Source organism: Rhinolophus hipposideros (assembly GCF_964194185.1).
Source record: "Rhinolophus hipposideros genome assembly, chromosome: 4".
Classification (NCBI taxonomy): Eukaryota; Metazoa; Chordata; class Mammalia; order Chiroptera; family Rhinolophidae; genus Rhinolophus; species Rhinolophus hipposideros.
Genome location: NC_138050.1, coordinates 65,727,702 through 65,749,065, shown reverse-complemented (window position 1 = coordinate 65,749,065; position 21,364 = coordinate 65,727,702). Strand labels below are relative to the sequence as shown.

General features: G+C 37.9%; 1 protein-coding gene across 1 annotated transcript in view; it reads right to left on the bottom strand.

Annotated features, from left to right (window-relative positions):
- ABCC4 (ATP binding cassette subfamily C member 4 (PEL blood group)) overlaps window positions 1-21,364 on the bottom strand; it is a 248,131-nt gene that overhangs the window by 71,965 nt on the left and 154,802 nt on the right. Inside the window, exon 20 of the mRNA XM_081045495.1 lies at window positions 15,127-15,206. Within this exon, the coding sequence (XP_080901621.1) occupies window positions 15,127-15,206 (80 nt within the window). The remainder of the gene's footprint in view (window positions 1-15,126; window positions 15,207-21,364) is intronic.

Genomic DNA, 21,364 nt, shown 5'->3' with positions numbered 1-21,364 from the left:
GTTTAGAGGTATTTGTAGCTTTATTTATTTATTATTTTTTTAAAGAAAGGCTACTGGGAATACATGGGAAATCTCTGTATCTTCCTCCTAATTTTACTGTGAACTTAAAACTGCTCTTAAAAAAAGTCTTATTAAAAAAAGGCTGTAAGTCAAGGGTCTAAAAATCTGTCTTAAGATATTAAAAGGACAGCAAATTAAACTAAAGTGTGTAGAAGAATGGAAACAAAAGTAGATAATAATGAAACAGAAAAGTAAATGAAAGAGAAAAATCAATAAAGCCAAAGCTTGGTTCTTTGAAAGCACTAATGAAAGTAATAAACTCCTGCCAAGACTGATTGAGAACACAAGAGATACCACAGGCATTAAAAAGAGCACATAATAAATAAACATTGTGCTGATAAATTTAAATTTTTTAATGAAAAAGACAAATTTCTTGAAAATGATGTACGAAAACTGACAAAAGAAACATAGAAAATCTGAACAAGTCCATATCAATTTAAGAATTTGAATCCGTATTTTAAAAATTTCCCACAGAACCTAATGAAACAATTTGATGGGGGAAAAACTTCCCACAGAAAAGACTTTAAAGGCCCAGGTAACTTCACAAGTAGACTGTCCAAAAAAAGTTTCACCAAATTTTCCCAGAGAACTTGACTCCAGCATTATCATGATATAAAAACCAAACAAAACATTATAAGAAAGCAAAATTACAAACCATACTGTTTTAGGAACACTAAACATTATCAGTAAACTGAATCCAACAATGAAAAAGGATAATACTTCACAACTGAACTTGGCAAGGCAAGTCCAAAATCTATAAGGCAGGCTGTTAGAAAGGGCAGGCAGGCTGGAACTCTTGGGTGGGACCGGACACTGTAATCCATAAGCAGGACGTCTTTTTTTTCCAGGGAATCCTAACTCTTAAGGCCTTCCAACTAACTAAATCAGGCCCACCCAAATTATCTAGGATAACATTCCATAAAGTCAACTGATTATGGACTTTAACCACATCTACAAAACAGCAATACCTACATTACTTTTAGAGTGAACAAGTGAGGAATGTACTCTAGCCAACTTGGTACATAAAACTGACCATCACAAGGAGGAAACATTTCCCCATCTTTTTAGGATGCCAGCATAACTCTGACAACAAAAGCTGACAAAGTATTTCTAGGAAAGCAAATTATAGACCAATATCCTTCATGAACAACAGATACAAAAATTCTTGACAGAATATTAATAAATTGAACACAGTGATAAAAAAAAAACATGCTACATCATGAGCAAATGGAGTTTATTCCAGGAATATTAATCTGCAAATAATTATCAGAGTAAGTCACCACATTAAAAGAATAACGGTAAATAATCATATGATTATCTGAAGAGATGTGGAAAAAAATATTTGTCAAAACTCAACACCTGTTCTTGAGTTTCTAAAAAAGTAAAAACTCTCAGCAAATTAGGAATTAAAGGAAATTTTTTCAATTTCATAACAGATATCTACCCCCAAATTGGCAGTTAACATCATTCTTAATGTTCCAAAATGTGGAGCAACTGGAACTCTCATATATTGCTTGGTGGGTGTGTAAAATGGTGCAACTATTTTTAAAAACTTTATGGTAATTTTTTAATTTAACGTACACCTACCATATGAAGCAGCAATTCTACTTCTAAGTATTTGATCCGAGAATGAAAATACATGTCCACATAAACACTTGTGCAACAAGGTTCATTGCTAAAAACTGTCAACATCCCACAAGTCCGTTTACTGGAGAACAGATACACAAAGAGTGGTATCTTCATGCAATGGAATGTCACTCAGGAAAAACCAAACAAACAAAAAACACTGAAACATCCAACAACATGGATGGATCTCAAAAACTGACCAAAAGAAGGCGGCTACAGAAAAACATTCTGTATTGATTCCATTTACATACATGTAACCCAAGAACAGGAAAAGTCATCTATGTCGACAGAAATCTGGGAGAAGTGTTAGAGTGTGGAAATTGACTACAAAGGAGCAAGAGAGACTTTCCAAGGTGATAAGAATGCTCTATATCTTGTTTTGAGCGGTAGTCATAGGGATGTATACAATTATCAAAACTCATTAAATGAAAAGACAGTTTATTTTACTGTATATAAACTATACCTCAATATATCAATAGGTTACAAAAATAATGGTACCATTCCTATTCCTTAGTTCGTGATCAGACAAGTGTTGGCAATCTCATACAGCCATAATGTCACATGGTGATTTTCTCGGGTACCCTGGGGGCAAGAAAGAGTGCAGGGTACATGTGAGGGCTAACAGCAACGAGCCTGTGGGCCTGCAACAAAAATGGCTACTGAGTCACATCTGACATATCTACAATGCTAGAACTAGAACGTACTATCTGCTTGGAGACTCAATGCAGACAATAACCAGTGAATATTAAATCAATGAATCCAGAGAAATGCTACAAGAAACATGTCAGTCATGAAATTCACAAGCAGAAGGCAGCTACAAGACAGTATATAGTTAAGTACGTTCCACATCAGATTTAAGATGGGTACAGCCATACACAAAATAGTAAGTGCAAGACTTTACTAAAATTGAAGTTGTGCAGCACCCCCCCTTTTCTTGTTCATCTTATCAAGAAAACTCCTAGAGTAGACAGAATTCCATGAATGTAATCAAGAATAGCATACACAGACTCTAAAGGTCCTGAAAGTAAGTAAACATTTAGCCATTTTCCTCTCCTCAGCAACAACTGTCAATTTTATCCTTACTAAAGGGACAAGATGGCAAGGAAAGAAAGCCCTGTGAGTGGCCACTATTGCTTTCCAGTGGACATCATCCAATAACGCCATAATGTAAAGTTCTATGGTCTCTGCACAATACCACCAAGCTTGATAAAAGTTAGATATTTATCTTTTTTTCCTTTAGATCTTAATTAGCTTCTTATTAAACTACAAACATTCTCATTGGAGCACACATGCTGGGACAGACAAATTGGAACACTGGTTGCCAGCCCGGGAGGGTCCCCAGTAATTAACTGTCACCGTGATGATGTGGATGGTGAGTGTGCTACAGCCATCACACTAGAAAAACCCAACCATCTCATCTTTCACTAAAAAACAGGTAAAACAATCATATGAGTGTGCCTGTGTGAACCATATCACCCTGATCTCACAATCCCCAGGGTCAAGTGTTTGTAAATATTTCCACTAACCCATATCATCAATTCTCCTTTCTATTAACGAAGAAACCCACTTTAACTTGGCAGTTTGCATGAATCATTATCTCTGAGACTGGCATTTTCACAGAATATTCCATCCTTGCAAATGCTCTGACTAAAACGCTTTTGTTGATTTTAAAAGCGTGAAAACACTGTGATTCAGTTAAAATGGATGAGTTTACTTTTAAAGAGTCAGTAAAACAGAGATCTTTCAAACGAGGGCAAGGCAGCCTAACTAACAATCTCTTTTGTCCAAGGGGGATTTGAGGGAGGGAGTGGGGGAAGGGGTCAACACACCATAGAAATCTCAAAATGACAAAGTCATTGTTCAGTGAAAGAGGCTGGAATGCTTTCTACACACTTTCTCTGACATCTCCACACAATGAAATGCAAGGGTCAGTGGTACTGAGACAAGCAGAGGCAGTTCCACTCTTTTGCTTCTATAAAAGCAAGTGACCCAACCTATTATACCCAAGTCTTAGGCTTGCTTTGTTCTCGATATCCAGATGCAGCAGCTTTTTCTTTGGCGCTCCCTCTCTGGAAAGAAATAACTGAGGACACCTCCTTCACATTTTCTTTTTCTTGGGTATTTTCACTTCATAAAGCTGCAGTCAATGTGTTTTGTGTGTGGTGAGGAGGGAATGACACGTTCCATGGTGGTCCCCATCACTGCCTGCATTGGTGGCTCAAGTAGCCTCAGGATTAGCCCTTTGTGTTCCGTGAAAGAATATGAAAAGTCAGTTATTTAAGCTCAGTCAAGCTGTTGATTTTTTTTTTTTTTTTTGGATGATGGGTGTGTGGGGAAGAAAGGTTTTGCAATTCAGTTTTCCTCAATAAATTACAGCGTTTTGCTGAGGGCAGCTGTGTGCAAGTTCACATGTTCAGAGCAATCCCAAATTTAAAACAAAAACAAAACAGAAAAAGGAATGCCTCCATCCAACTTCCTCATTTTTAACCTTTATTTACACTTGTTTTGCTAGTAGGAAGACTTCTTAGAAGTGATGATTTTAACGGCAAGAATTCTAAATAGTTGAGACTCCTTATTCAATGTTATCTGGGACCTTGGAAGTTTTAGAAATTTTAAGGAAATTTCATTAACTTGAAATACTGTGGGTGCCCAAAAATGTATACAAGTGGACACTGGTCAATGCTGCTCAAGCAGTTCACCGTAATCCGAAGTGTCTGGACGCTGCTGGAAACCACTGTGAGCACCTCCTCTTGTAAGTGCAGAAGTCAAACGTGACGTGTACTCATCTTTTGTTATCAGTATATAATGATATTACAATTTTAATAGTTTCTTTCTTAAAATGTGTAGACTATTTTTGGCACCCTCTGTATTTAGTGCTCAATGGTCCGTATTGAAAACAATTGATTTTCATTCAGTGAATCTACATGGGAATGTCCATTAAAATCTTCAAGGATAATAAACCTAGAATCCCTGTGATGCAAACTCATCATGGGCCATAAAGCTCTGACATTAGGGACATCATTGGTTTCACTACCTTATTCCAATAATCTCCTGAAAACAGAAAGCATCCTAGAACGAATCAGATCATCAAACACTGTCAGGTTGCCAATAAACCTGGGTGCCCTGGCATTGCCTCAGGCAGAGTCAAAAGCCCAGCAAAGCCACACTAAAGCCCAACACAGAACAAGGAAGCCTGCTCCCCAACCCTGAGAAGCTGAAGCCAATGCTGGCTGGAACCAGCCAGGGAAAACGAGGAAGGCCTCTCCCACAAAGACTCTTTCAGGTGACCATAAATAGAAGACAGAACTCTAAATACACTAAGATCCTTTTCAGGAAGCAACCATGGGCACAATTCAGAGGCAACCACCGTGTGCGAGTTAACACAAACCAGATTATCAGCTTTGCTGATTTTCAGTTAAGTCCACTAACTGGGAATAATGATGACATCTTCAAAGAAGAGAGGCATGCACACACATTCTTGTTTTCCTTTAAAAGTACATGGTGAACAGCCACTTACCTGCTCAAAGACCTTGGCCAATTGTCTATAAGTTTATAAATTCCTTAGACAAGTTTTCAAGGGCATGTAAAATGTGAACCTTGATTCACCTCAAGCCCCATATAAGCCATATGTTCCAGCCACACGGCTTACAGTTGAAGATGTGCATCAAGCTCCTTGATTTGAAAGGGTTACATATCAACAATATAACAGGCTCCTTGAGTGTATGTGTGTACTTATGTCTATTTACACACGCACAAGTACACAAGTACAAATAATAAAGCGTCGGCAAGCTCTGTTGTCTGAAATCAAATATACCAGAACTCCGATCCTCACTTCACAGAAAAGAATGCTATCACCTACCATCTACATAGGTGATACACTATATGTAAATTCTAGGAATTGGGAGTTTAGATACTCTATTGGTAGTGTTTCAGAGTATTCAAATTTCAAACTACTACTTGGACATTCTGCTTAATTCAACCATCAGGTGGGTTTTTTGCATAGAAGCGATAGATTTATTATATGCAGCTTGTACATTATATCTAGCGAAGAACAATTTAACTTTAGTACAGTTAAGATATTTTCTATAAGGAATGCATTTCCAATTACTAGTATTAGTACAACACAAAAGTCACCCAATGTTCATAAAGTTTTAAAGTTATGTTTCTATTTTTAAACAAAACCTCAAGAAATATGCATTTACTTTCATCACAGCCAATTCTTCTTGTTTGCACCATATTACGACAGAGCCATATATGTCGCACCTCAAACAAATGTGCACCAAATTATGCATACATATAGTGTCCTCTATTTCCTGAGCTTCCTGACGTTCATCCCTCCAAAATAGTCACAATCTCTCTGGTGCTAGGGTTTGAGACCAGGTTTATCATAAAACCAAGGATGAAAGTTCTTGAAAGTAGTAGTTCATAGACTAAATTTTACCAACCAGCAAAAATTTCCAAAAGCATTTTTAGAGAAGTAGGCTTACATTGAATGAATTCTAAAGCCAGACAAAAACTTCAAAGGCTAGTACCACAATTTCAGAAAGGTTTATATCTCAAATACCATGAGGTCACATTATATGAGCACTTCTATGACTTTTGCTGGGGATGAGGTATAGATACCAGATGATAAATAATTTAAATATCATTAGAGATTCCACCTGGGATCTCCCTCAAGGAGCATACTCTGGTGTACTCAAAACATGGGAAGGAGCAGTTTGCTTCTCTCTCATGGGCATAATGAGTAAAGTGTAAAAATAAAAATCTCCAATTGACCACTTAGTAGCTGTATGATACTGGAAAAATTATGTAACTTCTCTGGGCCTCATTTCCCTCACCTGTGAAACCAGCACGATAACTGTGAGCACCTCATCGGGTTGTTGGGAAGATAAAACGAGAGGTTATACAAATAAAGGATTTTACAGTGAGCCTTGATTCCAGAGAGCAATCTCTAAATGTTAGCTAGGAATACTGTTACGTATGGGTAATGGAGACCACAAAAGCCTTTCAGCTTCTGTACTAACTTTGGAACTCCTGTGATTCCCCGAAAATAAGACCTAGCAGGACAATCAGCTCTAATGCATCTTTTGGAGCAAAAATTAATATAAGACTGGGTGTTATATTATATTATATTAATTATATTATATAAGACCCAGTCCTATATTATAGGAAAATAAGACCAGGTCTTAAATTAATTTTTGCTCCAAAAGACGCATTAGAGCTGATTGTCCGGTTAGGTCTTATTATCAGGAAAACACGGTCCTAAGTAAGAGTAATTCCACTGTATTTGGCAAGTGAAGACATCTAAAGAGAAAAATTGAGTAAATTGAGCTTTGTGAAAAAATCCTACATCATCCTTGTTTTCATATTACCTCAGCTAGGTATAACCTGGTGTTTGGGACCCACTGCCCTAAAAGATTCCCACCCTGACTGCCGAAAACCATTTCCCCATCTGTGGACTGACTCAATACCGTTTGCATGATCTCAGTGACTGAAAAGCGAAGTACTGATCTGCCTCAGTTTACAACATTGTGCTATGGATGAGGGTATACCACAGAATACAGCCTGGGTCTTGCTTTCAAGGGATTAGGTATTATTGGCGATACAAGATGTTACAATTTTATTTCTTAGGTTGGTGCAAAAGTAATTGTGGTTTTTGCAATTATTTTTAAGTTTAAACCTCAATTACTTTTGCACCAACCTAACAAAAACAAGTGTATGAGAAGTGTCAACGTAAGTATTACATTTTTTTTCAATCTAAAACATGAACATGATATTCTGCCTCTGCTTGAGATGTTCCAGTGGTTTCCTAGTGCACCCAGAATAGAATCCAAACCCCTTATGCTCAATCTGGGAAGCCTAGGGGTCCAGTCCTGCCTGCCTATGTCTAGAGCGCACTCTTCCTCCTCTCTACTTGGTCTCCTCTCTCTGGGAACATGTCACTTGGTTCCCATCTTGAGTCCTTGCACTTGTTCCTACTCCTCAGAAAGCACCCCTGCCGCCACCCACCTGTCCCAAGATCTCTTTTGCATGGCTGTTTCCTTCTTTTTCTCAGACGCAAATGTCACGTCTTCTTTGACCACCATGTTTCAAGCAATCATCACAAACACTTTCCTTTCTTTTATGTACTAGCAGTCTACTGGAATTACCATATAAATTTACAAGTTTACTGTCTTTTGCACTGGAATGCAAATTCCTAGAAACCACTATCTACTTCACTGCTCTACATGCTGGGTCCTAGAAAAATGCCTGGCACATAGGAAGTGTTCAATAAACACTAACTGACTATAAGTGAGGCTGAAAGGAAATATATTCAGCCCAAAGCTTGGCCCACTGTTATAGGAACCCTTCCTTTTTTCTTTTTTCTTTTTTTTTTTTGTAGGGCATAGAGATTCTTTTTTATTGCACAATATAATGATCAAGAAAAGCTTCACTAATGGGGAAGAGAGATGTTTGCTGGTCCTTAAAGGATGAAGAATTAATAAGGTCCTTTTGAGGAGGGGCTAAAGGTATGCAAATACACACACACATACACACACACACACACAAACACACGAGCAAATCAACATTCAGTCTAGTGGGCATGTAAAGTTTCTTCCCTGGAGTTGTAGTGAGATTAGATTTAAGGGCTGGGAAATTTGAATTTTACTCTCTAGGAATGGGCTCCTTTGTAACACAAATCACCAGCCAACGAAGCAAAACAAATCCATTTAGGTATATATTCTAAGCTAGTGTTGCACTGTGAGAAAAGGCTTTGAGTCCCTGGTCCAGTATTATGGGACTGCTCCCCAGCCAGTCTCACAGAAAGTTAGAGTCTGATGATCTCTTGAAGGGTCTCACCCTTTTATGTCATATGAGTCTCTGGTTCTCCGAAGAAAATATACTGAAGTTCCAAAATCAGCAAATATACTGGCATTTGCAGGCAAAGAACAAAGGTATCTGCTGATCTCAGAGGACCATGGACAGGTTAGTTCATGCACCATGGTATTCATAAGGCGCAGACAGAGGAAACAATGAAATAAAAGGCAGGTCTTTCTTACAGTTATAAAACATTAAAGGAATGGGAAGGAATAAGGGAATGGGAAGAAATAAGCTGAGGAAAAGTATGCAGAATAAATACTTCAGAAGTATCATAAAAATTAAATGATCAAGTATCTTCTAAAGTTTATCAAATAATTCCAACGATAAGCAGAATCATCAAAAATGAGTTAAAACACACTACCTATACCCTTTTAAACAAAACTGAACAACTCCCTTCAAGCTCCTTTCCCTCCCCATTCCACTTTCAGCTGATGACAGAAGAGAGTGGTTCCCAAGTGGAAACTTGGCTTCTGGAAGCACTTCCTGACCCACCATAGTGGCCTTTTCCTCTCACCTTGGATCAAAGGTCACTTCCTAGAAGCTTTGCTGACTTGGACCAGGCTCCCTAACTGCCTTTAGCTCCTACCCCCAGTTCACCTCCCAGGACTTCCTCTGTGGTCCTCTAGCATTCCAAATTCAGCAAGAAATGAATTTCTGCATGCTTCCCTCCCCTTGACAAGCTTGAGGAGATCCATGAGGGGGAGGGCTTCATGCCTTACTCACCACTGTGTCTCAGGATCTCAACTCTAAGGCTTGTTTAGAGTTGGGAGAGAGGGACATACCACCTGCCACCACCCTCATACACATAAACTAAGCAACCCAAATGACCCAGCGACACCTCCCCAAACACTACATTCCAAACAGGCCATCCTCTTTGGGTCACACTCCTTCAAAGAGTAGTCTGCCCTCATCTCAACTTCCTCCACATGTCTTTGATTTGCAGCCTTTGTAACCTGGCCTCCTTCTATCCTAAACCTGCTCTGGATTAGACACCTTCTAATTGCCAAATCCAACTGACAACTTCCTGTTTACTGTCTCCTTTGCATTGAACATACCTGTCTTCCTTTGGTTTCCCCAGCATTGATTTTCCTCCTCTCTTCCTTGCTGTTCATTCTGTGTTTCCTCTACCTGGCTTCTGTCTGTTTTCTCCGTAAATATTGAGGCTTCTGTAAAGTTCTTATTCTGGCCCCTAAAAATGCTGCACTCTCTCTGAGCAATTGTATCCATCCTCACAATTCAACTACTACCTGTTCAATGAAGAACACGCAGGCTCTACTCTCATCCCAGGTTCCTCTCTCTACAACTCCAGACCCATACTTCCAACTACCTATAGGGAGTCTCCACCTGGAGGTCCCATAACTTCCTCAAGATAGCTGAACGGCAGAGCTGGGGTTGGAAATTAGATTTGTCTCACGCTAAAGCCTTATCCATTTGCCTATATAATATCCTCCCTATTATAACTTATCACACGGCATTGTAATTGCTGACTTTCTATCTGTCTCTCCCAGGAGAGAGTGCCTCGCGGAAGATGGGAATTAAATTTCATTCAACTCCACATCCCGAAGCCCATCATGATACCTAGCACACAGGACACAATAAATGCTTGTCAGATGAAGAAAGATAAAAGCTTCATCTTTTTCATCCCTACATCCCAGCACATACTAAGAGTTCAATAAGAGATTAGTGGATAAAACAAAAAGGAAGATGCTATAGGAATGAGAAATTGAAAAAATTAAAAATCTATATATCACAAAAGAATAATAAAAATAAGTTTTGGGAGGAGGGAGAAACTTTAAGATTTTCCATTATATATCTAGTTGCAAATTTGTTCACAAAACAACATATCTGCCCATCAAATACTACAATTATAGCTGTCCTATTAAAATTATTAATCATTAAATTAATTTTAGTCATTAATACAATTAAATTTAAAACTTATTAAAACACTACAAATATTACGTATGTATGTCACCATCATTAATTAAATCAATCACTCTTTAGAAAATCAAGACTCGATTTATGCTGCTGGTATTTGTGCTACGGTATTAGGAAATCAAACACTTAAAAATGTGAATTTTAATTGCTGCTTCTATATTTTGTTTGTTTTTTTGTTTGTTTACCCAAACACACTACGATTTGAAGGCCACAATCTAGAAAAAGAATTCTTCCTCAATGATTTCTCATGTGTGAGGTCTAGATGAAGATCTTTGTACTAATTGTATTTTAATCCCTATTTTCATAAAGATATTTAGTTTTAATGTGTGAAAAACTATGTTGTAACTTATGACTTGTTTTTTTAAAATATTGTTAATATTCAAAGCTTTTATGATTTTTGAAAAGCAAACAAACAAAACGTGTTTGAACAGTACTTTGATAAGCCAGATGTGTACTGCCAGCCGTTAGCTAACTTATCTGATAAGCCCAGGGCTACCCTGAGGTAACCTGCAGACTGTTGTTATTTTGTATTGTGTAAATTATTTATTTCTTATGATATATTAAAAAACTTCCCTCACTTCTGACCTATCTTTCCAAAATGCGCCTTCATTCACTACAGCTCCACACCTGTGTCCAAAATCCTACACATTAGCCCCACAATTCCTGTGAATTTCTCACTCTAATGCAGAACAACAGTAAATGACACACATTTTCAAAATTAGTGGTGTCATTATATCACATTAGCATGGATATGAATAGCTAACTATCCAAACAAAACAAAAATAAACAAAAATAAACACACCCCACAAATGTCCACAAAAATACAAATCTTCTGTTGAAGCCCAAGGAACAAAGTTAGGTAAATAATCTCTACCTGGCCTGCACATTGGCTCACATTTGAAACAGAATTTTCTTATCTCACTCATTTAGTCAGTGTAGTAATAAAATCTGTCCCTGATTTCTGACTTGCTTCTACAGAGCATACCAACTCTAGCCGTTACGGCGCGAATGGAGGGTTGGGTTCTCAGGTCTCTCTCCATAATTCCTCAGCATCAGATGCAATTGGAAATACAATTAAGTTCTAACACAATGATCCACATTTCTGAACTCTTACTTACGAAACCAACAAAACTATCACTGTCTTACAGAAAAAGGAGTCAAACACACATGCTCTGGATTAAAAAGTTCACACGGATAAATGCAATTACATTAGCTCTGTACCTATTTGGTTCTAATTCTCCAGAAAAGCATGAGTTTAGACGTATCTTTAGTAAGAAAAAAAACATGAAACAGGACAGTCTTAGGTCGAATATTATGATAAATGGAAAGCTTAATACCCTACTCATGAAAGTATCTAAGCTCCGGATTTCGGTTTGCATCTTATTTGTTACCGTAAATCCTGCTACGTTCTTTCTGGCTGAATCACACTAGATGATGCATAGATCGGTAAGGACCACATCTCCTGTAAGATAACACCAAGGGTAACACCAATTTCACAAGGAAATTCCCAGTCCTTTCAAAGCTCAATTGTTTCCATTAATTTAGCTGTTAGGTTTAGAATCACTCACGTTCTGTGAGCTGGTCTGAGCACAGGAGGAGCTGCTGGCCATGAGGCTTGTTACCCAAAGAATGATGAGGGACATTGAAATTGGGGGCCTCCTGGTGTCAGCAGCAGCTTTTGCTAATGACATTAAAAGCAAAGGCAGACAGGCAATTTTTTTCTCTCTCAATTCTGAGAGGCTAACAAAACTCTTTACAACAATTGATGAGCTAGAGAAGAGGCCTAAAAGTCATTTCCATTTCAGATTCCCATGCAGTTTAGAGGATGTTACTGCTCACGCAGATAATATTCATAATACCTGCATCTTTTACCCGACTAGTACTTCAACTTTGAAAATTTATTAGAGGATTGAGTCAAGGTAGATCAAATTTCCTTTAAAACACTAACACCCCCTTGCCCCCCACAAAAAAACCTCCGAAACTAGATCAACTACATGAGCACAGCCATGAGTTGAGTCAAGTTGATTGTCATTTTGACCATGCTTTGCTTTAATTCAGGAATCTGTTTAGAAATGTAACGAGCAATCCTCTTCATTCGGCTCAGCTAGCAGAGCTAATAGGCTTCTAATTAATTTCCAGAAGATGGCTGTTATAACTAACAGGTTTTAAACATGTGGTTGATTGGGGAAAATGAATTGAATATAATGTATTTGATTTGGAAAATTAGTTTTCATTCTATGTGCTTACCATAATAGTGTTTATTTTAAGTTTACATGATTCCATTAAGAGTCCCAGAACACCACCAGGTTGTTTTCATCCTGACAGAGTCCTATCCAACTTAAAAAAAAAAAAAAAATCAATTTACATTTTGATTTTTGTTGGCCTTTATTTGAGAGCCGGTTAAATTCATTTTTGTGGCTTTAATAAAAATCTTTGCTTGCTAATATAGCAACAGGCCCAAATACTTCAAAATGATCCCTGTGATACCTCAGTCAAAAGCCCCACTCATCGAATGCAAATCCTCTGGAGAAAGGCTTCTGCACACAAAGTAAGATGAACCAGTTACTTCATTGTTTATGAAGTTTCACTTGATTCCTCCTGACAACCATTTAAACAATGAATGTTGGGAAATGTCCCTCAAAGAATCAACAACAATGGCAGGGATCAGAGCTTTTATATTTAGCTAATACTATTTTTAAAAGGAGAAAATATTTCTTCCTGAAGGGATTATGGGAAGCCTTATTAAAGACACCTGCACACAAAACAAGTGACAATAGATCTTTATCATAATTGATAACTGAGTTATCCTTTATTACAAAACTCCTTTCTTGGAGACAATAACATTGAGATTTACCTTTGCTATTAGATTCAAGAAATCAGCTAATTGGGACTACTGGTATTCAACAATGATAAGATCCACCAAGATTAAATGAGAGGATAATAAAAAAACAAAACCCTTGTCTCTCAGGCTAAAGAACAGCAAGACTAGAATTTTCTTTCCTCAGGCTGAGGATATTTTATACTGAAATCAGGTAGCATCTACCACTGTCTCTCCATCTGTCATGCAAAAATATGAGGGATTCTAATAATGAGGGCGAACTATGTGCTAAGCACAGGCCGGCCAGCTTTGGAAACTCAACCTTGGCCTAGCTGGCAGTTGCAAAGAAAGAGAACATTTCACAAAATCTCAAACTGATTAACAATCACATCAAATGTGACACTTTTAACGAAAGACTGCTTCTAGGGGATAAATCACATAGCTAACTGCAGCAGGACACATTTATAAAATACGTTTGCAAAAAGAGAAAAGAAAATCAGACATCTTAAGTTTGCGGTAAAAGTACTGTACCTGCGTCTCAGCTTGCTTCCTGTTGGTAACAGTGGATGCCTTTGCCCACAAGCTACACTGTTTGCAGTCAGATTTTCATTGCTGCATTTCTGTGTGACTAAGAGGAATGCCTGTAATCATCTCAGGCCTATTACTGATTTTTCTGACATAGCTAATTTTCCAAATTAAGTAATTCTGGCTCCTTTTATAACAGTGGCTCCAGAAGCAATAAAAAAAAAAAAAAAAAAAAAAGAGGGTGGGCCCATCGAGGTCAAGCTATAACTGCACACCCCAACTATAGCATTTCTACTTCCTGGCCTTAAAGTGAATTCATGATTAGACTACCGTAAACTGGAACTTAGGAAAAGTGAAAAAGGTTCATGAAGTATTAGCAACAGCAGCTGCAATTTTAGAATATGGGCAACTTTTGATGAATGCATTTCACTTCCAAAATAAACACTTAGAAATGAAGAAGTCCTCCAGCCTGAAACACTAAAAAGTAGACAGAACAGAAAAAACATCCCACACGAACAACAATACTGAATGAGGAGATGAGAGATGAGACGACCCAATGATATTATTTAAAACCTCAAGTTCACAGACAAAATAAGTGCTTTATAGAGGGTATTTGTGTGGGATTGTTGGTTTTCCTTAAAAAAGACACCTTAAGACTTAGAGCAATCAACGTGTGAAAGAAAAGCTGCCTAGAAAAACAAAAAGGACATTTTCTAAGATGACTTTGATCCTGTACTTAAATCATTGGCTTAAATGGACTTGCCTTTAAAAGCTTTGCATCTTCAATAACTGCTCTCTATTGTCCTTGTTAACAAAGTATTATTTTCACCTTATTATTACTAATCTTTTCTTTGTAAGTAACCACACCTGGTTTTTATCCACACACACAAAAAAATGGTGTGGTAAATATTTTTCCTTTGTGGTAATACAATGCATAATTTAGTTAATCTAGGCTATCTTTCCGTGAGAGGTGATTGTTTCAGTATTATGAAATGTGCTCACAGTAAAGTGAACTCCTCGCCAGATACCTGGAAGGCAGATGGAGAACCACTTACCAAGCATGTAGCTGCTTCGAACCAACCTTGACATGACTGTGTAGCCACTCCTACACACGAGGTATTACTCATGTTAACTTAGCCTCCGAATCATTGCCACACCTTCCTTTGACAAACATGGCCTTTTATTAAGATAACATGACACATTGCCAGGCTGAAAGGCCCACCCTTAGCCCCCATGAGAGCCCTTGGAAAACAAGGAACTTCCGTTTTCTGTTTGAGAAATTGACATTACTATTAGGTTACCTGGATGAAATCTAGAAATGTCAGGGGCAGCAGGTCATCCATGTGTCCAATGTCTTTGGAGAAACGATTCAAAATTCTTCCTGTAATGAGAAAGGATATGAGAAATTACTCATTTCCCCAGACAAACCCTTTAAGAGAAACAAATCACAAACAAATCAAAACAATATTTTAAATGCATATGTATCTAATATGTTACACATTCATATGAAATAAGCCAATGTCAGTGGTAAAGTAAAAGAAAATACTGATGATGTTAAAGAGAAACAAAAATATCACCAAGTAGCAGTGGATAGAGAACTGAAATTTGGTCCTGATTTTTTTAAAGAATGGGGGGGAAAAGTCTTGTGACAATGTCAGGAAATGCTGGTAGATTTTAGACGCTCCCTCCTTTTAGACCCCATCTAAAACTTCAATCCAAGTGCTAAATAGGTAAATAAACAATTGCAAAACATATAAATTAATCCTAATTGTTACACTAATTTTGCTTTACTTATCAGAAATTAATTTTGCTAAGTAGTACTTTTTAAATAAATGTAATTACAACATCTATTTTTTCTCCCCACAGGATGGTTCACAGAACCTCACATTTTGGAAAAATTTGGAATCCTGCCATTTTCAAGTTGTGAGTTTAACTGGGGTAGTAAGTCGTTATTTTCAGAGGTGCACAGGGAATGACAAACACAGACTTACTCCTAAAACAGCCAAGAAGAGGAATATAGGCAGGAAAAGAGAAATACTATTTAACAATTAAAGATTATTTCTTATCATTGATTTCACTGATTTTATGTCCCCTCTCAGAATCCAAGAAAACAGTATATCTAAAGGCTTCAGGTTAAATTATCACTCTTTGCAGATGACATGATGCTATATATAGAAAACTCTAAAGACTCCACCAAAAAGTTATTAGAAACAATCAACGAATTCAGTAAAGTTGCTGGCTACAAACTCAACATACAATAGTCCATTGCTTTCCTATATACTAACAATGAAATCTCAGAAAAAGAAATACAAAAAAACAATTCCTTTTGCAATAGAAGCAAAAAGAATAAAATACCTAGGAATAAACTAAGGATGTGAAGGACCTATATGCTGAAAACTATAAGACATTTTTGAAAGAAATTGAAGAAGACACAAAGAAATGGAAAGACATTCCGTGCTCATAGATTGGAAGAATCAACATAGTTAAAATGGCCATATTACCCAAAGCCATATACGGATTTAATGCAATCCCCATTAAAATCCCAATGGCATTTTTTAAAGAAATAGAACAAAAAATCATCAGATATGTTTGGAACCACAAAAGACCCCGAATAGCCACAGCAATCTTAAAAAAAAAAAAGACAATACTGGAGGTATCACACTCCCTGACTATACTAGAGGGCTACAATAATCAAAACAGCATGGTACTGGCAGAAAAAGACACATAAACCAATGGAATAGAATTGAGAACACAGAAATAAAACCACATAAACATGGATAGATAATTTTTGACAAAGAAGCTAAAAACATACAATGGAGGAAAGACAGCCTCTTTAATACATGGTGCTGGGAGAATTGGATAGCCACGTGCAAAAGAATGAAACTGGACCGCTGTCACCATGTGCCAAAATTAATTCAAAATAGATCAAAGACTTAAGCATAAGACCTGACACAATAAACTGCATAGAAGAAAACATAGGTACTAAAGTTATGGACCTTGGGTTCAAAGAGCATTTTATGAATTTGACTCCAAAGGCAATGGAAGTAAAAGCTAAAATAAACAAATGGGACTATATGAAACTTAAAAGCTTCTGCATAGCAAAAGAAACCATCGACAAAATAAAGAGGCAACCAACTGAATGGGAGAAGATTTTTGCAAACAGTGCCTCCGATAAGGGTCTAATATCCAAAATATACAAGGAACTCATGAAACTCAGCAACCAAAAAACCAAACAACCCAATTGAAAAATGGACAGAGGACTTGAAGAGACATTTCTCCAAAGAGGACATACAAATGGCAAATAGACATATGACAAAATGCTCAACATCACTAATCATCAGAGAAATGCAAATAAAAACCACAATGAGATATCACCTCACCCCAGTCAGAACGGCTATCATCAACAAGACAAATAGTAACAAGTGTTGGAGAGGCTGTGGAGAAAAAGGAACCCTCATACACTGTTGGTGGGAATGCAGACCGATGCAGCCGCTATGGAAGGCAGTGAGGAAGGAGGTTCCTCAAAAAATTACGAATAGAATTACCATATGACCCAGCAATCCCTCTACTGGGTATCTACCCAAAAAATCTGAAAACATTTATCCATAAAGACACGTGTGCTCCACTGTTCATTGAAGCTTTGTTTACGGTGACCAAGACATGGAAACAACCAAAATGTCCTTTGATACATGAATGGATAAAGAAGTTGTGGTATATATACACAATGGAATGCTATTCGGTGGTAAGAAAAGATGATATAGGAACATTTGTGACAACATGGATGGATTTTGAGAGTATAACGCTAAGCGAAATAAGTCAGACAGAAAATTCAGAGAACCATATGATTTCACTGATATGATATGTGGTATATAAACCAACAACAACAAAACAAGACAAACAAATGAGACACAAAAACTCATAGACACAGACAATAGTTTAGTGGTGATCAGAGGGTAAGGGGGGAGGGGGTAGGAGATGAGGGTAAGGGGGATCAAATATATGGTGATGGAAGGAGAACTGACTCTGGGTGGTGAACACACAATGGGATTTATAGATGATGTAATACAGAATTGTACACCTGAAATCTGTGTAACTTTACTAACAATTGTCACCCCAATAAATTTTTTTAAAAAAAGGAAAAGAAAAAATAATTTAAAAAAAAAAAAGCCTTCGGAATTGGAAGATCAGAACTAATTTCTAATAAATATTGTCTTTCAAATGATTTAATTAAAAAAAATTAAAGCCACAGAAAGAGAGAGAGAGCTCATTTGGATACAGGCAACTCCTGAGAAACGTGTTTATCTAGGCCCTAAATTTCTGTTAACTGATGCTTCAAGAAACCAGACTGCAGGTGCAATAGATGTGGGGCCTCTGGGGGCTTTTTCCAACACTTGTCAGAGATGACTTCCTCCTAGGCCCTTAACACAAAGCCACAACTGGAACATGAACGGCCAGAGGCTGAGCTTCCACTTCTGGAGAAATGCTCTAATCCTCCCACAAGGCGCCTGGGCTGGGCTAGGTGGCACAGAGGTGCCAAGCGAGGAGCTGGAGCAACTGGAGGTTCTCATGCTTGGCCAGGCCACGCCACTACACGCTGGGCCTCAATTTTCCTGTCTCAGGCTTAGAAAACTAAGACTCCAGAAACCACCTTTTAGTGACACCTTTGGCAGGCCTGCAACAACTTTTCTGAACCTCCAATAATACCTCCTTTAGAGAGTAATTCTGAGGATTAAATGGGCTCATGCATATGAAAGAACCCAGTCACAATGCCAGACACATAAACAGGAGCTCAAAACAAGCCAAATAAACAAACAAAAACCCCAAGGTGAAATAGTTACTGTTACCCACAGCTTCTGTAGCATATCACCTGAGAAAGTCTACTGGGTACTGTCCTGTTGGGTGGTCGACGGATTAAAACGCAGATTCTCACTCAGTAGCTTGAGCGGGGAGCTTGAGATTCTACGTTTCTAGCAAGCTCTCAGGTGATGCCCTTTCTGCTGTTTCCCAAGAGGTTCAGTTATTATTTAACCAGTTGTAATTTAGGAACATTAACATCAGACGGACCATTTTGCACATATTATGGATTCTGTGGCCTACGTAGTTATTTTTTAACTTCTCAAAGTATCAATAGCAAAATAAGGAAAATATATGTCAAAAAATGTTAAAGACAGTTTAAGTGCATGTTATTTCTTTAATAGAAAAGTACAACTTTTTGACATAGGCAGGATTCAGAAGCGCTGCAACTATGGTTCAGCTTTAAAAATGTTGAAAGCAATCTTCAAATTAAAAAAATAAAACATGAAAAAAGCTACACAGAGATAACAGCGTTTGAAACCACCCCTTTACCTTTTACCAGAATGGGAATCTTAAGGTCTGAGATACCCATGGCTGGGAAACAGTGTAAAATACAAGGAAAACACAACTGAGAAAAGCCATCTCCCTGAACAGCTACTACAATCACTGAACTGAATGTCAAAGATGGTCAAAAACTAAATTTTTATTCACCAATGAGCTGAATGTAGAAAATGTGAGATTAAAAGGTTCATTAGTTACCTCCTTGCTCTAAGAAACAATTAAGAGAATGAATGGTGTTTGCAGAATATTTCACCTGGTTTTGTGATAGTCTGTTGTAATCAGAGCTGTGATTTCAAGTTCACGGCCCTGTAGTCAGTTTTCTCAAAGGTCTCCAAATTAAATCCTTATGGTGAATTCCCTTCACACACATGCCATGCTTCTTTACCCAAATGACATTTGGTCCCTGCTGGAACATCTCCAGGGATGTAGAAGGAAAGGGAATTCACTGGGAACAGCGGGACCTAGCTCATTTTCAGACTGTTCTGTTAGACAGGGCTTTCTTACAGTAAGCCGAATCTTGCCTTGCTGGAACATTCAACCTCTGCTGCTTATTCTGTCCGTATAACCATACGGACTAAATCTAATTTCTCTTGACATGACAGCCCTTACTATGGTTGAAGAAAGCTAATCATAGCCTTTCCCCAGATTTCTCACAATCAACTAGTCCTTGGTACCTCAATTATCCCTCATAAGGCACAGTGTCCCATCTTAGCCATCGCCTCCTGCCCAGACTCAGATGGCCAGTCTCAGATGGCCAGTCTCAGTTAATGCCTTGTAAAATCAATACCCCAGGTATTGTTTGATTATCTCAGGTAAAGTGGTAACACAGCATCTCTCCATTCTGCACAGGATCTAGCCAGTCACCAAGCCAACAATCGCAGTAAATTCTGGCAGCCAGATCACTTTTTGGACACGAACAACAAGTCTGCAACAAGTCTACAATGTAGTATGTGCAATTTTAATTTTTTTCTCTCTGTTCTTGTTTTTCTACAATGACTATGCATTACTCGTGTTCAAAAAAAGAAAACGTGTAGAAAGGAAGAAAGAGGGAGAAGCGGGGTGAAGGGAGGAGGGTGGTGGGGTAATGGAAACAAGAGAGGGAGGAGGTAAGAGGAAGGAGCGGGAGAGAAGAGAGGGAGGTACCTCCCTTGAAGTCCACACTGCCAGAGAACCACTCAGGGTCCTCCTAACTGCTCTGGTTCAGTTTTCTACCTTGTATGCAAGATAGAACATCATGAAACATGTCATCACACATCTTGTCAAAATACAAATTCATTAGTGATTCTATTTTAAGAACTGATTCTACAATCTAAGCTGGAGTTAGTCACCTCTAGAATTCTGACACCTCTCCCATATCTAGGATTCCTCAGCTTACTTATAATCAGACTATAATTTAAAACTTGGAAGTTCCCATATCTAGTTTGGACTCTATTCCTTTTTTTTTTCCCCAACAAACAGGGAGGTATATTTACATATCAAAATATTGAAGCATATTTATATTGAGGTATATTTTACAACTTAAATTTACCCATTTCAGGTGTACAATTCTCTGAATTTTAGTAACTTAACTGAGTGATGCAACCATCACCAAAAATCAATTTTAAGACATTTTTATCCTCCCATAATATCCCCCATGCCATTTACAGTAACTCCTTATTTTCTACCCCCAACCCTAATCTACTTGCTTTCTCTATAAATTTGCCTTTTCAGGACACATCATACACATGGATTTGTACAATACCCACGTATTGTATTGTCTCTGTGTCTAGCTTCTTTCGCTTAGCCTAATATTTTGGAGGTTCATCCATGATATAGCATGTGTCAGTAGTTCCTTCCTTTTGCGTCCCATTCTCGAGCATGGAAGTAATCTTAGGTATCAGCAAAAAAGACTCCACATCAGGCCATGCCACATCTGACCTTAGGGTAAGAGCAGATGTGTTTTGTGAACTCTTCAATATTGTGAACTTCTTTATTTGTGCCCACATTTAGCATCGCTGATTGTTCTAGAACCCAATGCTTTTGGTAAGAATGGGCCATTGGTGTGATAGCCCTATAGAGTCCAAAGCCAGGAGTGCTGGGTCTGAGCCGGGCTCTGAGTCTGGAGGAATGCGCAAGGGTGGCTGGGGAAGATCAGTAAAAAATCACTGTCCTGGTGAAAGGTGAACTCTAACTCCAAGCAGCCTA